At 41.4% G+C, this 20741-nt stretch overlaps 1 protein-coding gene across 2 annotated transcripts in view; it reads left to right on the top strand.

The window, feature by feature from the left end:
* LOC107264936 overlaps window positions 1-20112 on the top strand; it is a 39673-nt gene extending 19561 nt beyond the window's left edge. The window contains exons 2-19 of one of the 2 annotated variants that reach the window (XM_015733757.2): window positions 1036-1257; window positions 1423-1545; window positions 2584-2592; window positions 2959-3231; window positions 3398-3754; window positions 4499-4726; window positions 5692-5865; window positions 6758-7015; window positions 7168-7278; window positions 7410-7634; window positions 7764-7918; window positions 8094-11195; window positions 11272-11481; window positions 11580-11906; window positions 11991-12404; window positions 12488-12716; window positions 12799-13736; window positions 13839-20112. In XM_015733757.2, coding sequence (XP_015589243.1) covers window positions 1056-1257; window positions 1423-1545; window positions 2584-2592; window positions 2959-3231; window positions 3398-3754; window positions 4499-4726; window positions 5692-5865; window positions 6758-7015; window positions 7168-7278; window positions 7410-7634; window positions 7764-7918; window positions 8094-11195; window positions 11272-11481; window positions 11580-11906; window positions 11991-12404; window positions 12488-12716; window positions 12799-13736; window positions 13839-14051 — 7548 coding nt within the window. In that variant the 5' untranslated portion in view covers window positions 1036-1055 and the 3' untranslated portion in view covers window positions 14052-20112. Of the gene's footprint in view, window positions 1-1035; window positions 1258-1422; window positions 1546-2547; window positions 2593-2958; window positions 3232-3397; window positions 3755-4498; window positions 4727-5691; window positions 5866-6757; window positions 7016-7167; window positions 7279-7409; window positions 7635-7763; window positions 7919-8090; window positions 11196-11271; window positions 11482-11579; window positions 11907-11990; window positions 12405-12487; window positions 12717-12798; window positions 13737-13838 lie in introns of both variants that reach the window. The other variant, XM_025082093.1, reaches the window with a different exon arrangement.
* The last annotated feature ends 629 nt before the right edge of the window (window positions 20113-20741 follow it).

Genomic DNA, 20741 nt, shown 5'->3' with positions numbered 1-20741 from the left:
CCCTCTCTCTCTCTCTCTCCCTCTCTCTCTCTCTCTCTCTCTCTCTCTCTCTCTCTCTCTCTCTCTCGGTATCCGTCTCTCTCGTTTGCTCTTACTCCACACCAGAATCCAGGGGTGGAAAATGGTGGAACAGGTGGTCGTAAAAATTCGACGCCTCGGCCTTCTTCTGCCCTCGGATCTTTTCTTCATTTTCTACTTCCCTTTTATTCTTGATTTCGTTCTTTTTTTGTTGCCCTCGAATAGCCACGAGTCTCTCCCCGTTTTCGCTCTCGCCTTACTCTCTCTTTCTCTCCGTTCTCTTTTAATCTACTCACGTAGCCATGAACCTATGAACCCTGAACGGCAGCACCGAGCTCGAAAAAAGATTCGATTAGTCGCGTACCGCTTTACCTCCCGTGTGATCTGACAGTATGCGCGGCGTTAAGATCACGAGTAAAAGAAACATGCGAAATATAAGGAAAGATTCGGCGGAATGACGTCACTACGTTGCGAGACGCCGCACGATTTTGAGAGGTCAGGGGGTTGCGGAAATGTTTACGTGAGGTTGTGGGGATGCTGTGAGGTATAGAGGTCTAGAAAGGTTGCAGAGGTGTGGGAGCTTAAGAGTGTGAGTCGGACGTCGCGACGTCCTTTCTGTCTTTTTCTTTTTCACACACTCTCTCTCTCTCTCTCTCTCTCTCTCTGTGTCTCTCTCTTTACTAGTCTTGTACTATCTTGTTCTATGTATATCTAAGAGAGTTCATTATGCCTGCCGACCTGTTGCTAGTCCACCCCCGAGCACCTTCATCATCCTCTATTTCTCTAGGCTTGCTACGGCTCGTCTAACCACCTACCGACCCACCACCCCATTGAGCATCCCTTTTGACAGCAGCGCGTTCATCGTCGCATATTCGACTAATTGAGAGAGTGGTTTACTTTTATTATTTCTTATTATTCCTTAGTAATAAATGATTTACGGCATCCATTTGCCGTTGATACTTCATTGTACTTCAATCTCTTTAAGATCGTTCCTTTGTTTTGTTTGTTTTCTTATAGCCTCGGGAGGGGGTGGTCCGATGTTGGTCCCTCCCGTGGCCCAGGGTGGGACTGGGGGTGCTCGTCCTATGGTGGATTCTAGCACGAGGGTTCAGCAACCCTCGGCTCCTGGAACGACGGGCCTCTGGCCTCTTGCACCGGCGCAGCCTAATCAGGTCCCTTGCCAACAGTCCCAGGCGACACCGCCGTTGGCAGCTACCCCTGCGCCAGCGCACAGCCAAGGTAATTATCATTTGACACATTGGTATTTCAATACCTTACCTTTCTTTGTCGGGCCCCTTCATTCTGGGAAACTCAAAATAGAATGCATTAATGTATATATATATATACTTTTTTTATTTTCCATTCCTGCAGTCCCATCTAATCTCGTTGTCACCCTTGTTTCAGGTGTCAGTCGCTACGGACTCTATTCGTTATTTCCAGGGGGTGGCGGGGGTAGCTATGTTACCGCGACCCCTGCCACCCCGGGCCCGAGTCCCGCGAGGGCTTATCATGCGACCACACACAAGGGTAAGCATCTTTATTATCACGATCCCTTAATCGAGAAACGAGCGTTTACGTTCGGTGTCAAAGTGCACAAATTTCAATTATCGGAAGGTCCACCTATCCTCTTTCCTGTTTGGGAGTCTCCTTGTAGTCTTGCCTTTTCTCTCGCTTAACTATGAGTCGCACTTTGGATCGTCTCTTGTTTTATTTCTACCTTTTGTTTCTCTTGGCTCCTTCTCATTCTCTCGTTGTGTTTCTTGGCGGTGGGTACACATACTCCCTTTCTTGGCGCGTCTGGGCCCTTCCTCGAAGGGCCTTTTCACGGGGCCCGAGCGACCGCGCGCGGGCCACAATGGCGCAATTATGCAATTAAAGCGCTGAAAGACCTCAGCAGGAGCTGAAATGTGCCTAAATGGAATGGAATGGAATTGCCCTCTACTGGAATTGCCAGGGGCTGTGTTCCAGCCAAGGGTGTTCTACTTAGCATACGGAGAAGGGATGTTTGCCTCCTTGGTTCCACCTTACCACAGTCCCTTAGCTGCTTGATTTCTTGGTCCTTCGATTCCTTGTGTCTCTCATCTCTAACTTCCTTTCTCGGATAGCTGGACCACCGGCCTTATAAGTATATACATATATGCATACACGAAAGGACTCCTTTAATAAACCCATTGTCCAAGGTGTGTAATCCAAAATGGGCTCGTCGAATCACAAACAAAAAGTCTTCACTTTATCATTGAGTTTTTTTTTTCTTTTTTATTTCCACTGCCTTTTACCTCTATATTCTCTTTACCTTTTACCTTCCTCGGAGCAGATGGAAAATCTTACCTTTTCCATGGCAAAATACTTTCTTCAGTCTCTGTATATACTATATGCTACATTGTATATATGTATGTTTCTTCCTTTCCCTTTAGTATTTCGCATCGAATAGATGCTCTATCGTGATTTCATCAGCAAGTGCTTTTTTTTATTATTCTTTTCCCGCCAGTCTCTTTTCCAGAATTTTTACTTCGTTTTGACCTAATCTAGGGATTTTGTCGCTTTCACGCTGCGGATCGCGACCAGAACGAACAGGTAGGTAGGTAGGTAGATGGTTTAGCTGGAACAACTAGATAGCCAGATAGCTTGAGGTTTTGCCATGAAACGGACGTAACGCCTTTCGCCTGGGCTTGCTAAGAACTCGTCACGCTCGCTAGCCAGATCGAGCAAGGAAAAGATCAATGGATCCTTCTTTGACTCATTTCTACTTCCAGCAAATGGTTATCAGAAAGTTCTCTTAAAATTATCCGATATGGTAGAAAAGAAAATTAGCCTGACAAAAATATACTTTTAGAGCCATAGAGCCAATAATCAGAACAACATGATGGCATCATAAAAGCTACATTAAATCCAGCTTCTATTATATTTAGTATAAAAAATAAGTTCAAGAATCCTCTGCAGTTTCAGAGAGTGTCTTCTCAGCGGCGGTGGGTGTAGGGGTGGGTGGTTACACATGGGGTGCACCCACGCCACCCCCCGGTTCACCTTACAGTCCTGTGCCTGTGACGCAGTTGGAATTGCTCGCGAAGAATCTTGCGAGTCTCGCACCACCAGGACCACAGCCACTGAGCTTGCAGGGGGTTGGTGTCAACGTGGGTAGCCTTCATCATGCTCAACATACTCAGCACACCCAGCACACACTTAATCTCGCCGGCCTGCATCATCTTCACCACGGTAAAAAATTTTAAACTTTCTGGTATCGCTTGTACGCACAATGGTACCAGAAACTGCTGATGATAATTTTCAATGGGTTGATCAGAATTTAAGTAAATAATTTCTTAACCATTTTCTTTCTCTTCGCTATGCTCTTCAATACTGCTTCCGGTTCCGGGTGGTAAAGGCGGTTTGCATCAGAGCACGTTTTCGCCCCAATTGTCGCTGGTTACTGGCGGTGCACCCACCCTCACTATCAACAGCTTCTCATCTCCAAACTCGACCGGGAACGTGGTGCCGAGCACCGGAGTCCTCTTGCAGGAGTATCAATCGTCATCGGGCTCCACTACCAACTGTCCGAGCTCGTCCAGCTGCGTACCCACTAGCTCTACTACTAGTGTCAGCACTATGGTAGTGCAGGGTGCCACTACCAGTAATGTTGTTACTGTACCGAAGAAACGCGAGGCTTTTCTGCCTAGCCAGGGTCAGCCAGTTAAGCTGGAAAACAAGACCCGACAACCTTGCGTATGTAAAAGCAGTACTGGTGAGTGTTCTTATCTTAGGAGAATATAGGAAATATGCGCTGGGGCTGGTCCAAGTTTATTTTTGAACTCATTAGATTTCCATATCTTTGTGATTAATTCTATCAACTTCCTGGGAGTTATTCTAAGACAGGAAGTTTTATGTGCCGTATGGAAACTGGGTTAACTTTGTATAGATAATATTTTCCTCTACTGTGTGCTCTGAAAGTGATTGTTGATAATATCGTTGTATCTGTGTTTATCAATATGCATTTATCGAGATACAACGATGCCTTCAGTGCCGCTGATCATCTTCAGAATGTAATTTTAGATAGGTACCTATGTTTAGACATGAGAGACAGAGTTATCGTCGTTAATGTGACTAAAAGAGAGAACTAGTACATAAAGATCGTTAAAATTGCAAATTTGAAGTCTCTTGCTGAATCCTCACTGTCAGGATCCGTATGGCAGTAGCAACGTCAGTAAATATGTCAATATTTGAATACTTTTATTCATATGAAAATATTCATTCAACATGGAATATACAGTAGTTGCCAAAAAGAAAAGTCGCTTATTAATTATTTCTCTGTAAAATAAAATTTCCGGAATCCAGGTACCACACCTTACCGTATGACGTGGTCAATGATATCAGGGATGAATATATGAAGTATTGAATACGAATGCATTGCAACGCACACGTATAGCAATATATGCCGAGTATAAAACACACACGTGAAAAATAAGTCACCTCTTAAATTTGATAATAGGAAAAACAAAAGTGGTCCATTCGGATGTTGGATGCAGTAGAACACTACCTGTGGCTTCATCCTGGAACGGCCAGGAGTCCTCCAGCACAAACGGAAGTAACTCAACGAGCTCAATAAAAAGGGAACCTTTGACCTCGGTACCGTGCCAGGTCGCCGAAGTGTCGACGTCCCTTCACGCGACAACAACGGCCGTGAAGATCGAGCCAGTGCTGCCAAAGTCAGAAAACGGTAAGACCGCACTTTGAAAAGAGAATTTTTTCATCATTTTCATTTCAATAAACAAGCGAAAACCACTAGTACTTAAGAGCATAGGAGAAGGAATTAAATAAGAATATTAGCCATGGGACTAAAGAGGGTGCCTTTCAAAATGTCGAGATCGAGAATATGGCGCACGGGGAAGGGAGGGGGTTGGTAGGGTGGGTCTTTCGCGGACAGTTGAGAACTACAAAAGACTATGAAAAAGAGAGAGGGCGACGTATGTGCCGTTTCAATGTTGGCCCACGTTCGACCAATCAGAGTGCCCCGTGTGCAGGACAGAAAAACCAGCCTTCGTTACGGGGCACGTATAGCGTGGAGAGGTTGCTGCGTCGAGTTCAAATGTACAGGCACGCGTGAACCCTTATTTTTTACCCTATGGGGACTCACGGGGCAGAACAAACGCATACCTTTTCCACGTGTGAGTCGAGGGGTGCATTGCCTGCCTAATTTTGTACCTACCCACTTCCCACCTACAGTTAACCTACCTGCTTACCTACCCTACCCACCTTCTCGTCTACCCACCGAACTTAACCACTGACCTATGTACGTGCATATGCGCCTTGTACGTGCATCTACACACTGGCGCAAAGTGAGAGAGCCTCTAGGTATACAATAATAGGTACATAAGAGTACAGCCTTGTTAAGGTAGGAGGTGCGTGGCACGCATGGCGGCGCAAACACAAGGCGTGGCTCAAAACGTGAGTGCTGCTCACTAACCCTTGTCTGTCGGCTCGTGACTCTGTTCTAATATGCCCAAGGTTTCAGCATGCCCCTTAGTACACCACCAGAAAATCCTGGTTACTTGTGCTTAAACGTGCATTGGTTCAGGTTAGTGGATGCTGATTGAAACGAATGCCGGACTAACCGTAAAGATGTCCCCCATTACGCCTAATCTCGTCAGCTCTTTACGTCTTTATGTTCGAACGTCTATCCAGGTATCGTAGTCTCGAGTGCAGGCGCTGGCACTACGGGTATTCCGGTGGGCATCGCCGTGGCCAGACAGAGACTTCAGCATCAGGAGACCTCGACCACATCATCTATGAGGAATGTCTCTCTTAGCCATCACACTTCGCATCATAGCTATCATCATTTCCAACCGGATAACCTTGGTGAGCAGTTTTCTCTATCTTGTCTCTGTGTATATACGTCTATCGTGTGGATCCATGCTGGATTCCACGCATACTGGTTAAACTTGATAGCACTTTATGCATTAGACCAACTTCCTATACATCACTGTAGACTTCAGAGTCTTATTATCCTTTGAGGAAGTATAGTGTACTCTTTCTGTATTACCGTCGAGTCCTATCGTTCCTTCCACCGGTATACGTTCTTCATGGACCTTGCCGATGATCGTTATTAAAAATTCTTATGGAATTTTATCTAAGCAAGTATCGTAGCCACACAGTGATGTGAAGCAGAAAAGCCCAAAATTAAGGTAGTCGAAGAAGTACACTGAAGTCATTAGTGAGTAAGGGTGCGTTACGTTAGAGTGTCAGAGAGAGAGAGAGAGAGAGAGAGAGAGAGAGAGAGAGAGAGAGAGAGAGATAGACTGAAAATTAAAGAATGAAAAAAAGTGTCGAGGAGCATCATAATAGCATCGATAAATGACATTAGGCGATAATGCTAGAATTGCGTAATAGCGCGAAGAAGGAAGTAAAGTGGAGTATAAGCGCGTATGCATATATATCTAGCCGCATGTGTCGAAACGGCCATGTTAGCTCTCTAGAGGAGCGCACGGAGCGGTGTCGTATAAAGAGTTAAAGAGAGCGGCCCGTACCATCCCACCATCCTACCGTCCTACCATCCCACCGTCCCAGCGTCGTAGCATTCTAGCGTCCTAGCGTTCTACACGATTCTAGCATCGCGATGCTCTGCTGTGGTATATCCATAGGTTATAAATTGGGTTTGAGTGCGTGCATGCGTGCGTGCGTGCGTCGGTACCGTGCGCCCGCGCGCTTCACGAATCTCATTTCTCGGTGGGGTTTCTGTGGGCGTCCTCAGGTTCAACTACGGCCATGGCAGTAGGCGGTGCAACTCTTGTTCATTGTGGACCCGGTGGGGACGAAAGACCGGCCCATCTCGCCATTCCCTCGAGCGCGCTGCCACCCTCTCTGAACGCCGCCCTCAATTCCACCTTGAATTCCACCCTGAATTCAACCCTCGGCAACATTGGCGCCACGGCTGCCGCGGCGGCTGCCGCCGCTGCCGCTGCTTCCGCGTCCACCTGGCCGCCGACGCTTTGGCAATATCCTACACCAGGTCAGCATCGTTAGAGTTTACTATGGTTTGCGTTGTTCCTTGGTACTTGGATCTCGTATTCCTTACGGGAACTCAGGGCTGGAACAATTTACAGGGTTTTCGGGGTTAAGCGTTATGGTATGGGAATAACGGTGCTTTTTCTTCCTTTATAGCCATGCCTATGGAACCTGTAGGATTTCCTCAGATGGGGGTTGGTCTGCAGGGTGGACTTCAGCTCGTCAGGGATCCTACTACTGGACATCTTCTTTTGATACACGCAGCAGGTATGATGTGTATTTTGTTTTTACTGTATTGTAATATAGTGAAGTTTTATGGAAACTGATGAAGAGCCAAACGATGGTCTGGTATATTTATTTGAGTCTGAATTGGCCTTTGTTTTTGTTCAAATGCACAGAACAAATGCAGCAGGCTGTTGTATGGCCAAATTATCCCGGTCATAATGGCAGTAATGTTGCACCGCCGCCATTACTTTTACCGCCGCCACCACCGTCTCTTCAACTTCTTAGCGATATTGGAGGTGCGAGACTCGTTCTTACTGAAAACAAGAGGAAGCAGCAGAGCAATCTGCCCATTGTCAAAATAGAAGCTGATTGCGGCAGTAGCCCCACTACTATAATAAGTGAGTATTATAGTAGAACTTTTTCAGTGCAAAAACAAAAGGTCGTAATCATTAGGTATATTTATAGTGAGTGTTATTTTGATAATGACCATATTCAACGTCATGTGTGATGTTTTGTCTTGAATTTAGCCTCGGCGGAATCTACCAAGGCACTGCAGACTGTGACATCCATGACGGGTACTCTGGTACCGGACACGCCATTGGTAACAACCCTTCATTACTATCCCCACGCACCAACCCTCGTGCAAATAAGTCAAGCAGAGCCAGCTCATTGCAGATCACAGGTGAGCACAGTAATGCATTGCTTGTTATCAGACGATCAGAGCTTACCGACTTACAATCTCTACTGAGTTTATCTGCATTTCGCAATGCAATTCTTAATAACCCACATTTCAAACCGTTTCACGCTTTATTGTCTAACACGTGAAATTTTTCTTTTGAATTTCTCCGGGCAAGCAGCGAAATGAATTTATTTCAAAGGCAACATCGCCGGTGTCCTGTCTCACTCCGCCACCGGAAGTTACCACGATACACGCCATAGAACCACCGGAATCCACGCCAATCGGAGTCCAGGATGCTTCGAATCAGACGGACTCGACGGAAGCTGAGGATGAACTGCTGGTCGTGGACCCAATCGTCAAGCAGGAACAAAATTTTAGTCCGTGCCAGATGCAGAGTACGATAAATTTTGAAAATACTCAAAGTCCAGAGAAAATTTTAAATTTGGCCGTAAGGCTTGGCAATCAACATTTAAATAGTGCACCGGGGGTCCTGGGTAAAGTTGAAAAATCTGAGAGTGGCGTGGTGTCCGGCGGAACGGAGTGCGCGAAATATCAAGTGACGAACGCAAAGGAGAATAATCGTTCAGTGAATTCCGTGGACAGGACGATAGAGCACGTGGTGAATTGTCACAATGGCGAACCAGAAGGAAAACATGGCCCCGTACAGGAAATAAGAGCGGGTCCGAAAATCATTGAAATCACGGAAGAGAACTGTGACAGCTTTCACGAGAACCTTGAATTTTTCACCAGAAGACGAGATCCTTTGACGCACTTTCGAAAGAGCATCGTCGAGGATACGAGGAAGACTCAGGATATCATCGAAAGTGTGTCAGAAGCCTCCGGAATACCGGAATATCTACCAGAATTGTCAAAGGTTCCAGAAAATATTTCAAAGACGTCAGATCTGCCGCAACAAGGCAGTCAGTGTGCCAGTTGCGAGAGTTGCGGGAAATCACGAGATATCTGGTCTCACAATCAACAAACTAATAATAACGAGAGTCATTCGCAACTGACTGTGAAATCATTCGATATGCCATCGATTGATTGTGACGATCAGATCGAGCATATTGTTGTCAAGCAGGAAAAGGACGAAGAGCGAGTTTTAACAGATTGTCTTTATTCCCAGAAGAATAACTTGGACAAGTCCAAGTGTCCTGAAGTCCTGCAGAAACGTCATCACCCTACCGATAAGTTTCATCCTGGTATCGAAAACGTCGTAGAGAAGCTGAAGAAAAATGCCGCAGCCGCTATGCAGGATATTCAGAAGAACGACGAGATTGAAAGTCAAGCTGTACCAAGACGCGTTGAAAATTCACCACGTCGACTTGAGAACGGGCTAAAAAAACTTATTCTGAGGTCATGTGAAAACGAACAGCAGGCACTTGCATTGCAACAGAGATTAAGTAATCGCGACGCGGACGTCACAGACGTCGACAAATATCCTAGTGGAAAGTACCTTCAGAAATCCGATAAGAATTCCTTGTCACCAGCTAAGCCTATAACTGGTAGAGCTTACTTTCTTAATAATAATGACATCAGTAACAATAACAACAATAATACATCCTTGATAAAAAAGCGTGAAGAGAACAAAATACCTAAGCCAGAGAAGATGATTGGTTCTGATCACTTTAAAGGCGAAGAAACTAAAATGGATTCTTTGAATTCTACAGGCAGCACAAGCCCCAAGAAGGAAACAATGATATCCAGATTAATTAATTTAGATAAGTCCTATCATATTCCTAAAACGGAATTAGATACGAAGGAGAACTTGATAGAAACCGAACTTCTGAAAGGTAACAAAGTGGGCGGGTGTCCTGGTAAGCAGAAACCTCTCGTGGATCTAAGCGGATTGGAACTACTTTCTAATAGCATAGAACAGTTGGAGCACAGGAAACCAGGTTCCCAGACTTCTGGACAGGACCAGGATGTCGACGATACTCCAAAAAAATCAAAACCTCTCACTGGACAGAGTGAAAATAATAATAATGACGTGGACAGTCCTCTGGGATTATTATGCGCTCTTGCGGAACAACGATTCATGGAAGAGGTCGCTGATAACAGCGTATCCAAGAAGTCGACTAATTATGAAAATTTCGAGGAGATCTCGCACGCCGGTCGCCTTCTTCTGAATTTGGGTAAGACGTCAAGTGTTTTAGACAAGAAACGTAAACGTCTGGAAAAGCGAAAGTTCCCGTTAGAGGATTGCGGAAACGCAAAAAAGTTAAAAGAGGATTACATTGTCGAGGAACCTAGTCCGAAGAATACTACTATCTGTTATTTCGAAAAGCCTAATGGCAGGAATTATGACAACCAGGTAATGGATGATCCCGTTCTCAGAATGAAGGAAAAAACCCGAAGGAATATTGATTTCACAGAAAAAGATCCAAAAACCATTCACGAACTGAAAATGAATGACCGTGAAGAGTCAAAGATCCAACAAGAATTGAAACCGAATCATTCGTTTCATCAGGAACGCTTAGAAACTCCAGAGAAAGGGACTAACGGTAAGAACCACGGTTACCAGAAGAGTACACAGCTGGTGGGCTACAGTAAGAAATATGAATATTTTCTACACGCCGGAAGAAGAGCGCCGAGAAAACACGAGGAGGAATTCACGGATTCCGAAAATGAGAATACGGCTCCTGAAGTTGCGAAGATTTGTATTCCACAAGAGCAGATTGGTGAAGGTGACAATCTTGATGAACTTAATGGAATCAGTGATCTTCATTTGGACCAAGACTCGCACGAGACTCATCACAGCTACAGAAGTCTCCAGTCAAAATTGGAAGTAAAGAAATTTATAGCACGCAAAGGACACCCAGACAATGATGCTGATTGGCCCAATATGGATGCCATGGAATTGCATATGAGAGTTCGACTGGCAGATATTCAGAGACAATATAAGGAGAAACAGAAGGAGCTTTCCAGGTTGACGCCGAAGAAAGATGACAAGAAGAGTCCAGGACGACCCAGAAAGAAAAGCCACTCAAATTCTGATTATGGTGGAGTAGCAACGTCGCCGGCAGTGGACACTGCATTATCCTTGCAAAAGTCACCCAGTAGAAGTCCAGATGGAGCTCCACCACCTCTTGCATCAACTGTCCTGGCGATGCCGAGATGTAATGTCAACCTGGTCAAACTTGGCGAGCCTAGGAGTCATATAAAGCTCCTTGATAGTATTCCAAGTATTCCTATTCCTGTTCCACCGGTTGCATCACCTATCACGGTGCTTCCGACTAGTAAAGTTCTTCAGGAAGACGATGAGAAGATTACGACGAGGGTAAGGAATTTAAACTACTCGTTAATCAGTAGTTGGATTTTTATATACTAAAATTTGTTGTTTGATACATTTTTAGTTGGGCTATGAAACGTCCTCACCGGCTCCCACGATCTCCAGCTCGAGTTCTGCCTCCAAGAAGAGGAAAGTTGGTCGTCCCAGAAAACTGATGTGTGCTTCTGGCAGTGTAAGGCATCTCACGGAAACTATTGTTGCTAAAAAGCCTAAAAGTAAAAGTTCACTTGTGGGCTATTTATTAAACGCAAAGAATCGACATCTTCAAAATAAGGTACTGTCTATAAGTTTCCTTGTTTATTCATTTGCATTTAAAAATATCTACGCTAATTGTATGTAGAGTGACAATGACGTTATATTCTGTGTTTTTAGTTTATCAGCAAGACTGGATATACACCGTTACCATTTAAATCTGGTATAAATGGTGCCAAAAATGCAAAAAATCACAAGAGTACCAAAACGAAAGCAAAGCCAGCAAAGCAAACGCCATTGCATAATAAAAACGTGATAAGCTCAATAATAGCAGAGAAGGCAAAATTAAGTCAGGATGCGAAGCTAGAGAAACAATGTAATAAACTGAAACCAAAACTCAAGGCTGAGGTAAAAGTGAAAAACTGGGAAGAGGAAGAAGGAACCGAGTGGAATAACACTCCAGCGGAAATTGCACCAGCTGAAACTACCGTTCCGGAATTGGCAATGGTACCATATAGTTACAAAAATAAAAAGAGAATATACAGGCAAGTAAAATATGTGTAAGTGAACGTTCAATGTTTTTTGTTTCAGGAAACAGCCGTGGATGTTGAACCTATTGAAACACATGTAGAGAAGGAAAAGGAAAAGCATGAGAAAATAAAAAAGAAAAAAAGAAAGTCTTATTCAACGTCTCCAAAACGACATAAATCCAGCGAGAGGGATGGCAAGGAATCCAAACGTCGAAAATCTTCAGAATGCAAGGAATGCAAGGAATGTGCAAAAGCAGCCAAAGCTGAACGCGCTGATAACATTACAAACAGATGCAAATTAACATCGGCACATTTGGGTATAGATCAGCTAAGAGTGCTCACTGCTATGGGTGGGCTCTTTTACGCTGGGCGTCTAAGCGCCGTCCAAGCGCCGGATGTCTACGCTATTACTCTTGACGGCGAACGAGGAAACAGGCCCCATATCCATTCCAGAGAAGAGATTCTTCGGGATGCCGTTAGTATTCAGTGTTATCATTAATCAAATAACAACATTTCAGGCTTTTATTCATACGAAATTATTTATGTCTGTCACTGTAGATCGTCGAGGTGTGTCCTGGTTCCACTAAGGAAATACCACCAGGGACGCGTCTCTGTGCTTACTGGAGTCAGCAATATCGTTGTCTCTACCCAGGTACGTCAGTAGAACCTAGTGAACCCGATCCAGAATTAGATGAGAAATTTGTAAGCGTCGAATTCGACGACGGAGACAGTGGCAGGATAGCCTTAGACGATATTCGACTACTGCAGCCTGATTACCCTGTAGTTGGTGAGTAATGATTCCATAATAATAATTTTTATAATCGCTAAAATAACTTATGCATCTAATGGAATTCTTTGTATATTCACAGAATATGATCCAAATCCTCTTCTGTCATTGGGCAAACGTCGAAGACAGACTTCTGCGTCGACAGATGACAAACGCTCGTCTACCGGAAGTCAATCAGGTGCATGTACGAGTACAACGACCAACATAACTTCTTCTGATGCAAAGATCGATCAACAGAAAAATAATGAAACAGATTCAAAGGTAATGGAGGAGTACAGAGAACGAAAACGCATGAAGAAGCGGAGAAGAGATAAGCTGAAGAGACTCCAGGAGGCACAGGAAGGTAAGAAAAAGCATAGAAGGCACAAGTGCTGCGAGGAACACAGAAAGCATAAGCATAGGAAACATCGTAAGCACAAGCATAAGCACAGCCACCATAGCAGTCATAGTGACGGAAGTCATCAAAGTGGCGGTGAGAGCTGTTCCGGTCATAAAAGCGAAGAGGAATCAATTGCTATGGATGCATCTCCAACAAACGCTACAGTAGAGGATGCTGAAGAGGAGGAAGATGAGGGAGACAAGGAATTAGAATTAAAAGAAACTGAACAGGAAGTACCCCTGGTAGTAGAACCTCCTAAGCCGGAAGAGAAAATCGAGAAACCGAAAAAATCGGACAAAAAGACCAAGTCCAGAGAACGTCAAGAATCTGTGGAGAGTAGAAGCAAGATGGCTGCTTTCTTACCTGCTCGACAACTTTGGGGCTGGGCTGGTAAGGGTTATAGAAGACCCGGTGCGAAAGGTCGTGCCAAGAAACAATTCTTCCGTGCCATTCAACGTGGCAGCGAGACTATACAGATCGGCGACAGTGCCGTGTTCCTCTCAACGGGTCGACCCGACAGACCTTACATAGGGAGAATAGAATCTATGTGGGAGACGTCTAGTTCGAATATGATTGTCAAGGTCAAATGGTTTTATCATCCTGAAGAAACAGTCGGCTGTCCGACAAATCTTAAATACCTTGTGAGTTCCCTGAGAATACAGCATTTTATTATTAATTTTTTGTTTTTAGAATTTGTCATTAAATGGAAAAATTATACAAATATTTTTTCCATTTTCTTTCAGGGTGCACTTTTTGAGTCACCACACATGGATGAAAATGACGTGCAGACAATATCGCACAAGTGCGAAGTTCTGCCGCTTCAAGAATATATTGAGAAGTTGGGAAAGGAACCCCATCGGTATCTTACCATCTATGACAACAACGATATCTATTATTTGGCTGGATACTATGATCCTACCACTTACCTACTCACGATGCAACCGGATGTTGTTTGAGAAAAGCTCAAACTCACGATTAGGCTAACGGGCGTTACTTAATCGTGTTTCTCATAGATGGAACTCGAATGTTCCTGCTGATTGTTTCACCTTCCGTCACAGGAAGGATGTCGTTAATGCAATGCACCAAGTCCTCAGGACTGGCAAAAGAACTTACGATCACTACGTAGATTGAGTCATTCGTACTTTTCGAAACTACAATTTTTAAGCGCAGAACGTGGCAGCCACAACGATGCCATGAAAACCTCTGCCCTTGTTATGTTAATATTATTATTTCTTTGTGACTCGAAAAGCATTTCATGAGGCGAATATTCGATGAAAATCTACGTAAATACCATTCTATCATGAATTCTTACGTGTGCTTCACGTGTATAATATTTGCAAACGTACGGGTGAACTTTTTGTTATCGTTAAAGGCACGCTTCGTATACACATATTTGTGTAAAGGCAAAATTGGTAAGTGCAAGGAAGTGCAGCTAAGAGTATCGGTTAAGATGCAATAAATGACAAAAACAAATACACAGACAGCATAGAACACACGTATAAATTCACGAGAAGCACCGAATAATTATACATATTTAACATACGCAATCATGGCAAGTGGCATTATAAATGCAAGAATACTACGCAAAGTAGCTGTAAAGTAAGGCATCATGTAAATATTGTACATAAAAAAAGAAAAATGGTTATTATTACAAATCTACTTAATTCGTTTATCGATTAACGAAGACGTAGCGTACAATAATCGGATATTGCGTATCACGTGTGCATTACGACTGATGAAAATTTCACCCGTTATGGACATTAATGAAATCGTTTTGCATCTCTTATATTTTTTGTATTAAAAGAAGAAAAAAACATTAAATTACGTATGTATATAATACAGACGAGTTGCGGAACTGTGCAAACTAGAAAAACCGCGAGGAGTGGGAGAGAAATATTAATAGTGATACGAGACACGGTGCTATCTAGCCTCCTATCTTATTATTTTATCGCCTAGGCGTGTGTTACTGTTTTAAGTTGAGCTTAGCAGAGAGAAAGAGAGATGCAAGAAGAATGTCAGTATACGTGCAAGAGCTAGACAGACAGAGAAAGAGTGTGAGAGTAAAAAGAGAGGGAGAGAAAGTGTGTTTTTTTTTTAAAGAATTATTTCTACGCATTATTAAGTTTTATGAAACCTAGGAGTGTGGACAGTGCGGCTTATGTCCACATAATCGACAGTGGTGTTTTTTTAAGGCCTGTTCACATCGTGCAAGATACTAGTATTAAGACTATTCTCTATCGAATCATTTTTATATATTATTAATTAATGACGAGTCACGATCGTCCCTTTCTCCATTCACGCTATTGTCTTTCCCAGGTGCCCATTGAACTGGTAGAAGAAAATCGTTCGCGACGCTAAAACTCAAAAAATTTCCTATTTCATTTTTACTTCGTTTTATTGTCTATTCTGCGATTGCTGTCGAAGTTTTTTGTCTTTTAATCAGCGAAAGTATTTTTTTTATTTTTTCCCTTGAAAATAACGCGTAAACGATAGACGAAATAATTAGAAATTCATGATATTACTTTTATTGTTTCTTTATAATTTTCTTTCCCTCTCGAAATTAGATATGGTCGAACTTGCCACTTGCCTATTAATACCATAGGCATGTGTGGAGAGATGTAGTGTGGTCAAAGTGCGACTTTGAACAAAACCGAAAAAAAATAACAGACTGTTGGGCACGAGAGATATAAATAGCACGAAAAATAGACAAATACAAATTCGACGATTTGCGCATGCGCACGCGCGAGAAAGCGTTATGATATAAGTAATAATAGCGTGGGACTGACAGATAGAACAAGAATGAAGCGAAACGACAGAGCGAATGGGAGCATAAAATGTAACGAGAGAACATATGGATAGAACAATCGTGATGTACTTACAGTGAGCGTAATTTTTCTCTCTGTACATAAAATATTTAACTGCGCATGCGCCCACGCGTACGTAACTTTGCATACGTATGTAACGCACATGCGCTCGCGTTATACACAGTATAAATACTATATTCAAGGTACAGATTATGTATTATTAATAATACAAAAAAAATGCAAACGTATATCTATCGAATTACTGAACAGAAGATTAATAACGGCTTTAATAGTACTATATGATCATAATAGGTACACCGTAGTTGTACTAGTCATTCTTTTTTCTCTGTTTTTACAAAAATTATCTTTACTCTTTGCTTCGATTTATTTTATCGATTTTTTGAAATTTCCCAAAATTTCTCTTAGGAACGACGGCCAGGAATATTAATCGGTATTCTCCTGTATAAAATATATATATATGTGTATGTATATATCTGTATAAAGAAATTTCTTTAAATATGGATACTAGAAATAGTTGAGATAAAACTGAGAAACGAGGGATGACTGGTATCGCGTGACGAGTGAGTCCAATTGCCTAAATAAGAAACGGCGCGTTCAATCATTACGAGAATAAATTAGTAAATATATAGTATACACAACACAGTATTTTTCCATAAAGATGAATTAATTGCAAAATGGTCGTAATCGTCGTCGTCGTTTTAGAGGCCTTTAGATGTACACGGATTTAAGAGAAAAAGAAGAAAAAAAAATAGAAAAAAAAGCGTTGGTCTCTCGATTGCTCTTTATTATTATTATTGCAATGATAATACAAATAATAATAATAATTATTATAATAATAATTAATACTAATTCGTCAAGTAAATTAGAAGGATACACGCAGAAATGTGTACGCACTTAAGTTACACGGAAGACATACGCATATATTATTAATATTATTATACATACATAAATACACAATTGTAGATTTTACTTATACGCATAAGCTTATGCTCGCGAAGCGGCCTATTTAGATACTCTTTATTGAAACATATATTTGCTTCTTGTAGATTTGTAAATATGTACGTAGCTTTTCTTTGTATGTCGGTCACATAATATAGCGTACTATAGATATACATACAAATGTATGCATATGTCACAACCCGGACAATTAATACGCCAACCTCCATATCACGTCTTTACAGATGTACTATATCTTCATCGCGCTAATTGATCCCCTTAACTGCATTACAATTTTCTTTTATTCATTGTCACGCACGTGCGTTCTACTTGTTGAAATTATGAAAAACTCCGAAATTCTTCCTTTCTTGTATATCGCGTCAGTCCAATAGTTTATTCCTTGCGTGACGCTGACGTCATTCGCTTAAGATTTCGCTTGACGAATTCCATTTTGGAAAATCGTATTTTTGCATATATATTTTTTCTTCCGTTCGTTAGTTGTTGTTTTGTCTTTTCTATCGAGCTCTCCCTTCTCGCGATTAGAAATAATGACATTCGTAGGTAGGTTATGCCGTTATCCCGTTACGTTGCAAGTTGACGAATGAAAAAAAAAAAATAAGGAAAAGATTTTCTTTTCATATTTTTTTTTTCATTCTTCTTTTCCTCTCCCTTTATATTTGTCTTATCGGCCCGTTTCATTGGTATCCTTGAATTTACTTGGAATTGAGGCGATCTTTTTTAGAGTTTCGGAAACATTGTATGTGCGTGTATGAAGTGCGTGGGAGAAATTGGAAATCGTGTGGGGATGTACTAAATGGCCTGTGAGTCTGCGTTATTGTCATTGTGAATATGAAATGTCTATTTCGTGGTACGAGGAGAAGGGTGAAAAGAAAACGAGAGAGGAGACGAAAAAATAAGCAGCTGACGAAATTCAAAATTTGAGTAAAACGAAATTTGCGAATTTAAAAGGGATTTACGATATGACTGTATTTCCGTCTATGACTGTATACTGTCTATGCAGTATACACTATTTCTGACTAGTCGAGATTATTAGTGTCGCGTGATGCGTGTCAAAGGATAGCACGTAAGATTGGTAATGGTATTTTTCACCCCTCTCTTTCTGGAAAAGAAAAGAAACAGGAAACTTGAATAGAAGGAAGGGACATTTCAGAATTATCGAATTGACAGCTTGGCTACGCTCGTCAAAATTGAAGGACATATAACGATAATACAATTAATAAAAATGGCAAAGGGAATGATATAAAAAATAAAAGAAAACAGTATCAAGGACGCTATACGATTTAGGATCTTTGAGAATTACGTAAGATGGCGATGTGCGAGAGACGAAGATAGAGAGAAAGAGAGAGAGGAAACTAATTATATTTCATGAGCTAAAAGCGATAGCACGTGGAAACGAAGCAAAAGAAAATACATTAAAAGGAGCGACGCACGAGAAAAAATGAAATAGGAAATAATAAAGAGAAAATTGTAAGAAGATATTTTATCGTAGAGAGTCGAAATTATTATATTTTATTAAAGGGACGCGAAGTTCATAATGTTTACAGTAGAGATAAAGTGATACGAGGCGATAAAATTCGAGGGAGAGAAAAGGGTGAAAAAATGTGGTAAAATTATAAAAAAAAAAAAAAAGAAACACTAAGAAAAAGTGACTGTTCGAACCCAAAAGTCTGAGAAAAAAAGATTAAATGTGCTGATTTTCGTTTATATTTTCCTATGCGACTTTTCTAAGTGTTTGTGACAGCGAGAAGGAGAGATGAGAGAGAGAGAGAGAGAGAGAGAGAGAGAGAGAGAGAGAATGAGTAAAAGTTCTTAGATTAAGGAAATGTTGAATGTTTCATGGCGCGAGTGAGACTGTTTGACGGGAATATTTACATTGATCGAATAACAACCGAAGAAAAAACACGGATATACAAGAACTATAATTGCACAGACATGACGTATAGATTTTAAGATGACCATTGTTAATTCTTGACAATTTTTTTATTTGCTCTTCCAATGACATTGTAGGAACTGTGTTAAGCAAGAAAAAAACCTATTAATATTTCACAAAAAAAAAAACTAATTAAAACGAGTAATAATCATCAACCCGATTCGGGTATATATTAGCCATACACAGATAGCGTTTTCAATTTTTTTCAATCTTGAAGATGCATTTAGATTATTCGTAAAAGAGCAGGCATATAAAGATACATTGCAATGGTAGACGTCAATTGTATGTACAATTAGCAACTACTCGAACGAAAATCTGACTCTAAATGGTATTAAGGACTCCAAGTGAATTCCCTTTGACTATCGTTCAATCAATTGAATGTGTAACACGCAGAGACTATAGAAACGCGAAATCGAAATGAGAATACCAATCTGTTGTACGGATAACATAAAGCAGATAACGAACAAGTAGAAGGAATAGGCGAAGTAGGAAGAGCAAATACAATAATGTAAAATTAGCAAGGGAATTTCCGGATACTAGAATACCTGTAAGGTTGATGCGCGTCTAATGAATGAGAATTTATGAGCGACAGAGTATATTAACGATAACGAGTGAATCGGCGAATGAGAGCAAAAGAGAAAGAGAGAGATTGAGAAATTGGCATGAGAGTTTTGAAGAAACAAAAAATATAGAAAAGGAAAGAAAGAGAGAGAGAGAGAGAGAGAAGTTGCAGGTGTTTCATAATTATGCTTGTAGAGAAGTCAGTCAGCGTAATACTATTGCATATATCCATTGTCTTAATGTTAATGATTGATTAATTATTAATTATTTAACAGTTTATTAACCCTCTCACAGGAGCGATGCGGACTAAATACTTTTATCAGTCGCGAACTCTGACACGCACACGTGTAGGCGTGCACGCACGGGCACCAGTGCGCAGATGTATTGATTTTGAAAATCAGGGAAAAAATTATTGGTTTTTGTATTTGTTTGGTTATTTGTAAAAAATTATAATTTTTCACCTATTTGAATATTATAATTTTGAGTGAAGCGGTTTTTCGTATGCGATTGACGGAGGAAGTGCCTCGTGCGCGTGTGTGCACGTATGAGAATGATAAGGAGAATGAGAATGATAACGTAGAGAGGATTAAGAGTTTCTATCAGAATTTATATTGTGATGGTGAACGCGATGAGATATTTCCGAGATCGGGAGAGAGACACGTACGCCGACATGTTGCCCATAATTGTTTATTTCAGCTAAATACTTGGCCAACAATAAAATGCATATTAGATATTTAAAATTAATGCCTTCTGTTTATAACTTGTGCCATACCCATATCTCATTCCCTCTTTCTATTGCGAAAATTATTTCATGAAAATCCTTCGAATTTCGTTAATTCATTTTTACAAATGTTTTGCGAATTTATGTACATAATGGATTACGATCGTTTAGAAAATTTTCATAAAGCTTAGCAATCTCAAGATTGCATTGCATCGCGAAATTATAAAAGTGTTATTAACATCGCAATTCGTTATAGGGATAAATGTTAATGCATATAATTTTTATATCATATTTTTCTTTTTACTATAATCACTGGCATGCTATACGTAAAGATTAAGGTTCTTAAAGATTTTGCAATAATAATATAAAGAGAAAAGGTTTTTTCGCGGGGTAGCTGTCTCGTAGACGGGGACTGGCCATTACTTTATCCTCTGTTTCCTTAAACACTGTCAGATATGGAAAACACCTTGGGGCGTGCTTCCCCGTGTAGGAGGTTGGAATCATAATAACCCCTCGGTAAAAACCGTAGGCCGTTCCGCGTCGAAGTTCCGCGGAATTTGCATAATTAAAGAAAGAATTTATTATTGTTTTCGCCATTTTTCCCTCCTTCTTGCTCTACCTCCCATTGTACATACACGGCGGTTTGAAATGC

This window comes from Cephus cinctus, unplaced genomic scaffold, assembly GCF_000341935.2.
Source record: "Cephus cinctus unplaced genomic scaffold, Ccin1 Ccin1_scaffold0204, whole genome shotgun sequence".
NCBI lineage: Eukaryota > Metazoa > Arthropoda > Insecta > Hymenoptera > Cephidae > Cephus > Cephus cinctus.
The sequence above is the reverse complement of the archived record's forward strand: the minus strand, read 5'-3'. Positions and strand labels throughout refer to the sequence as shown.